At 43.4% G+C, this 6000-nt stretch overlaps 1 protein-coding gene across 3 annotated transcripts in view; it reads left to right on the forward strand.

Annotated features, from left to right (window-relative positions):
- The window catches only part of Nell1 (neural EGFL like 1), an 829837-nt gene that overhangs the window by 139029 nt on the left and 684808 nt on the right, over window positions 1–6000 (forward strand). For 2 of the 3 annotated variants that reach the window (XM_028787438.1, XM_028787439.1), the window contains exon 4: window positions 1654–1824. The exons of the other annotated variant lie outside the window; for it this stretch is intronic. In XM_028787438.1, coding sequence (XP_028643271.1) covers window positions 1654–1824 — 171 coding nt within the window. The remainder of the gene's footprint in view (window positions 1–1653; window positions 1825–6000) is intronic. 3 annotated transcript variants of the gene reach the window in all.

The raw sequence follows: 6000 nt of genomic DNA on the forward strand, positions 1-6000 counted from the left end.
GAAAATATGTACTATACTAATTATACCTAATTAGTATGACCCTGGGCACAGGAACTGGCTTCTGTTGAAGCAATAATCTCTTAGGGATGATCCCTTGTGCTGCTGGAGATGAGGTGGCTGCAAGGTTGTCTTCAGTCTATGCTTCCTGTGGGAATGATCTTTGGGAGATGAGCAGGAAAAGCTCATTTGTTTTCTGACATGGTTTGGGTCATGGCCAAAGAGTCTGATTTTCATGATAGCTCCATCTAGTTCTCATCAGTGGTGAAATTTGTGTTTCAAATTTAACGTAGTCAAGCTTGGGTTAGCTCAGCTCAGTAGATTGTAGGAAAACTGTAGCTCCTTCCAGCTACATGGGTCACACTGCCTCCCTGTCTAGGTGAATGTCTCTAGAGCTGCACACATTTCTGGAGGTGAGTGCTAGCTGAGTTTATGCCCAGTACTATTTAAGAGCATTTTCTGGTGCCTAGGAAATGCCAATGACCTCCCTTTAAAAGGCATGGGTGTATGTTTATGATCCTTAAATCTGTTTTTCTCCCCACCATTTTTCATTACTGCTTCCTTCTCCTCTCCTTCCCTTTCTCTCCATTTCTTCTCTCCTCTCCTTTCCTCTCCTTTCCTTTTCGATCTCTTCTTTCCTGATAGATCCCATGTAGCCCAGGCTAGCCTCAAACTCACTATATACTTTCAAAAATGACCATGAGCCTTTCTGATCCTCTGGTTTCTACCTCCTTCGTGATAGAATTACAAGTGTGTGTCGCTCCACCTGGCCTATGCAATGCTGGGGAGTGAACCCAGGGTTTCACATATGACAGGCAAGCACTCTATCACCTGAGCTATACTATTAGTCATAGTCTCAGTCCTTCAGCTTTAAGAGGGGATGGCAGTGCAAGTGCTTGAGGGTATGATAGGAGACAAATTACAACATGATGTAATATGCTAATGCACAGCTGGCAGTGAGGTCAGGCACATGTCAATGACAGTGGTAACTCTTGGAAGTTATAGGAGACAAATCCCCAGGAGCCCATGGGAGTCCCTGCCCAAGCACATCTGACCACAGTGGTGACCACATGAGGACAATCTTGGCAAACAGAACTCCAGTTATGTACTTTACACTGTGATAATTGTTAGTGTTGACTCAGGTGTGGGTGGCTTTAATCACTCCCTGCCCCATCATCTGGGGATCACCTATCCAGTGAAAGCATCCACCCCACCCTCAGTGAGAAGAACAGAGACAGACTTAAACTTGTCTCTTTACTCTAGCATTGATTTTAATACCAGGGGCCAAGCCCATTTCTCATTAATTCCTGAAAAGTTTAAATGGCTGTTCTAAAAATAAGTATCAATAAAGGCAATAGAAAGAGGGCACTGAACTGTACTTTTAAGTATTTAGGAAGCACAAATTCAAGCTTTGCTAATTAGCTAGTGGGTTTTCCCTCATTGTGGGTCAAATTGATCTCCATGTCAGAAGCTCAAGGTGTTTTTTGAAGGACCCTCAGACAGTAGAAGGGAGCTAAACCATACGCTTGATTTCAGGTCATGGCTTTATGTGCTGTGTTTAGGTAATTGGAGTTTCTAAGAAACCTAGGAACCAGGATGTGGGGCTGATGAGCACCATGACGCTCAGGACTAAAGTCTTTGTTCCTTTGCGTGCAGCTATTTTGAACTGGAGAGCAGTGGCCCAAGAGAAGAGATACGCTACCATTATATACATGGCGGAAAACCCAGGACCGAGGCCCTTCCCTACCGCATGGCTGACGGACAGTGGCACAAGGTCGCGCTGTCAGTGAGTGCCTCTCACCTCCTTCTCCACGTCGACTGCAATAGGTATGTTTGGCTTTGATCTTCAGTGACTGCCCTTCAGATCTCACTCTGTATGGGGAAAGGGGAAAATGTTACCCCCGCCCCATGCACCAAAACCAGAGACCTTAGTTGTCATTTAACCTACTGAATGGACCATTAGGCATGCTGAAATGACCAACTCTAATGTGATAAGAAAACAGTTCATTAAGATAAAACTGTATCCTGTGATTAGGAACAAATGTAACAAAGGTTGATTACAGATCAGGGACTATTAACTGCCCCTCAGTGAGCTCTCAGCAGTGGCTGAAGTTCCATGGAGCTGTGACCACAGTTAACTGTGATATATTGTTGGGTTCATTCCACTTGGAAGTGAATAAGCCAGTTATTCATGTTAGGATGAGTCCAAGAAGCTTTGCTGCTAGGGTAGGTGAGTCTGTTTTATTCCATCAAGTGTATCTTTGTTTAACTTAAATAGAGACTTCTTAAAGAGATATTCTGAGTCTTTCAAGGTTGAGGACTCCCATGCTCTGCAGAAGAAGGGGCCTATTAATTTATCAGTGGGTGTTAGTGTTACCTGGGTGGGTGGAACCTCACAGGAGATTGTTGGCTGTGCTGAGGAAGAAGGACTGTCCCACATGTCTGTCTCTGCAGGCAGACACACTGATAGCTGAGAAGGGGAGGGGTCCATTGGTCTCTACTGCATCATTTGCGGAAGGACATCTGGATAATGGTAGCCAATGTTTTGACTTTTCCACCCGCTGAAAATTCTTTTGGATTAGTGACCTGATGCTAATAACAGACTTAAAAAAGAACTCCAAGCAGCGCCCATGCGTTATTAGCTTCAACAGTGATGCTGTAAAAATTAAAATGACTGTCCAGCCACGAGGCATGTTCCCTGGGGCTGAGGGTACAGCACAAGCATGGTGGGGATAGCCTCTCTTCCCAAGCCCATAGAGGCAGTGCTCTAAGGACACTCTGCAGCAGAGTGTCAATCGGATGAGAAGATGCTGCAGTGTGCTTACTGATACAGTGCTGCACTGAAGTTATAGACGGGAGGACAGGAGAGTATGTCAGGATTCACACAAGGTCTGCCACATTGAATGAGACTTGATCTGTTTGGATATGATCTATTTAAGAAGCTTTCCAGACATTTGAGTTATTGATGCTCCCAGGGGATCTACTATTAATGTCTGGCAAGAACCATGAGTTCTTTACCAGACAGATCTGGACTGCACAGCCTGAATGAAGCCAACCCTTAGCTGCCCTGTTCATGTCTACCTTTAAGAGCTCATTCTAGCCTTCAGTTCCATAAAACTAAAGTATTAGATTAGGAGGCCTCATGTCTCCATGATCTACTGACCACTCAGGTGCTTCCCACATGGGGTTGTGGAGGGACTACATGCCTTTTGACTCCATTGGCCTGTTTGACAGTTTCCAAGAAATTTCTAAGATTCTTGCCTTATTCTTGCCAAGCGTTTGTCTATATCTCGATTCTCAACACTGTTCTCTGACACTGCTTACTTTGGAGAAGAGAAAGATAACAGAGCATGTCTGCTAAGTTAGTGTGTCTCACCCTCAGACTCTTTGGTTCTAGTTTGATTTTTCTTCCTCTTCCTGGGCCGCTTGCTGGTTGCATGAGTTCAAGCAGCTCCATTTTTGTGCCTCTCAGTTTCGTCTCCTTGTAACTGGGATTATTCGTACTCACATAGCGTTAGTAATTCTAAGTGTGCACTGACGCAAATGACTTTTTATTCAAGGACAAATAGCAGACAAAATGGTGGCCTCCTTTGATGGGTCCCCAGGAAGTGATGTAACCTTTGTGTAAACTCACTCGGTGACATCTGCAGAGGGATGAAACTGTGTTGCCACTCATTTGTCAGTTTATATTGTCTTGAAGCACCATACAGCTGCACCTGCTCATGAACGGAAATGGAAAATGTTCTGAGCAAATCCCTTAGACCTTCGGTACTCAATCCACATGTGCCTTTGTTGGTGTTACTTATATCACACACCTAGGGCATCTTCGTCCTTGTCTTCAAACCATTCCCATGGCCTGTCTGTCAGAAGAGTAGGACGAGGACATGAATGCTGTCCTGTAGCTTTGGGCATGGCCTCATTTTGGCAAATCAGTGGAGGGGCTCCTATAGATTCCCTTTTTTCCATTGATATTTTTCACCCTTTTGATTGTAGTTAACATGCAAGATCTTAGAGGATGTTACAGTTTGCTATTGCTCTGATAAACACCATGACCAAAAGGAGCTTAAGGAGGAAAGAGTTTATTTGCTTTACATTTTCACATAACAGTCCATCATCAAGGGAAACCAGGGTTCAAGTCCTGAACCTAGAGGCAGAACCTAAGTGAAGACCATGGAGGGACTGCTGCTTCCTGGCTTGCTCTCAGTCCTTACTCAGCTACCTTTCTTATGTAGCGTAGGCCCCTCTGCTTAGGAATGGCGGTCCTCAGTGTGCTGGGCCCTCCCACATTGATTATTAACCAAGAAAATGCCCCCAAAGACTTGCTTACAAGTCAGTCTGATAGACGCATTTTCTCCTTTTTTCCAGATGACATTTGCTTGTGTTATGTTGACAGAAGACTAGCCAGTACAAGAGAGAAACATATGAAGCTATTGCCGATTAATAAGTCAAGGGTCCCAAAGAGAAATAAAATTTTTAGATGAGTTGGTGGGTAAATAGGCCTAGAAAGGAAAGATATATTTTGATTCTTGTAGAGGAAAAATCTAGAAGCATGGGTTCACGAACTGTGTATATTACCTGAGGAACTTACTAAAAACAGAGAGAGGCAGGCAGGCCCATATCCGACCTACTGAGGGAGAAACTGAAGATGCTTTTGTTTTTGGCTGACACCTAATGGTTGTACACATTTAGGAAAATCACATGATAATTCAGTGCAGCATGCAGTGCACTATGATGAAATCTGGGTAATTAGCTTTTCTCTCCTCACACATTTATCATTTCTATGTGTTTGAGAATCTTTGGGTTCTTCTAGTTCTTCTGAGATATATAAACGGTTGCAGACAAGAGTTAACCCACTTAGCTGTAGGGTTTTAGAACCAATTCCTCCCCTCTTTGTGTTATCTAGCCCTTGATCTCTAGCCTCTAGGGATTACTATTCCATTCTCTTGTTCTGCTTTAAGCTTCCACAAATGAGTGAGAATGTGAACTATTTGTTCTACTATGGCTGGGTTATTACACTTGACATCATAGTTTCTACTTCCAGTCACGTTGTCACAGTTGACAGGCTTTTGTTCTTATTGATGATGGATATCTTACTGCATATGTGCATATATAGATATAGATAGATATAGATATATCTCTCTATCTCTCTATCTCTATCTCTCTATCTATCTCTATCTATCTATCTATCTATCTATCTATCTATCTATCTATCTATCTATCTATCTCAGAAAGCTCTTTCTATTGGTTTTGTATGGGTCACTTAGCCTTGGTGCATGAACTGGTGTTCCAGAACTACTGGCTAAGCAAAGGGGAAAGTGATGAAGGTGATAAAAGCCTATGAGAAACCAGGGTTTAGAAAATCAAGCACTGGACATGCAGCCCTAAGGAGGAGGAGGAAGAGGAGGAGGAAGAGGAAGAGGAGGAAGAAGAGGAGGAGAAGGAAGAGCAGGAAGAGCAAGAAAAGGAGGAGGAGGAAGAGAAGAGAAGAGAAGAGAAGAGAAGAGAAGAGAAGAAGAGAGGATGGTGGACAGAGTGCTATAAAGTGAGCAAAACAGGACTGTTCTCTTCAGCCAGGTGCAAGCAGGCCCCAGAGTGACCTCGGCTCTGACATTTGTACCAATGTTCAGGTCTACACTTAGCTGTCTAGTTGTTTTTGTAGAGAGTGAATGTCATGGAGACTTATTTCTACACTTCCAGCTGTGCCTTCTATTCCACCTTGAGAGCATCTCTATTTTTTGATGTTTCTTATCCTGTCTCATATTTTTTCTCCTAATCCATTACTTATTGAAGTCCTGTTGGTTTGATAGAGGTAAAGATGATGAAGATAAAACTGACTGAGTGTTGACTTTGCTTGACCATTTACTGTAAGTTTTTATTTTTAAGATGAAGGAGCATAAGATTGTGTGACTTGTCAGCGATGCTGCTGTTGATGAGTAATGGCACCCAGGTGTGACTATGAGTGTCTGCTGTGACTGCTGAGGTCTGACTGTGAGTGTCTGCTGT

The sequence above is a fragment of the Grammomys surdaster genome, unplaced genomic scaffold (genome assembly GCF_004785775.1).
Source record: "Grammomys surdaster isolate TR1022 unplaced genomic scaffold, NIH_TR_1.0 125635, whole genome shotgun sequence".
NCBI classification, from domain to species: Eukaryota; Metazoa; Chordata; class Mammalia; order Rodentia; family Muridae; genus Grammomys; species Grammomys surdaster.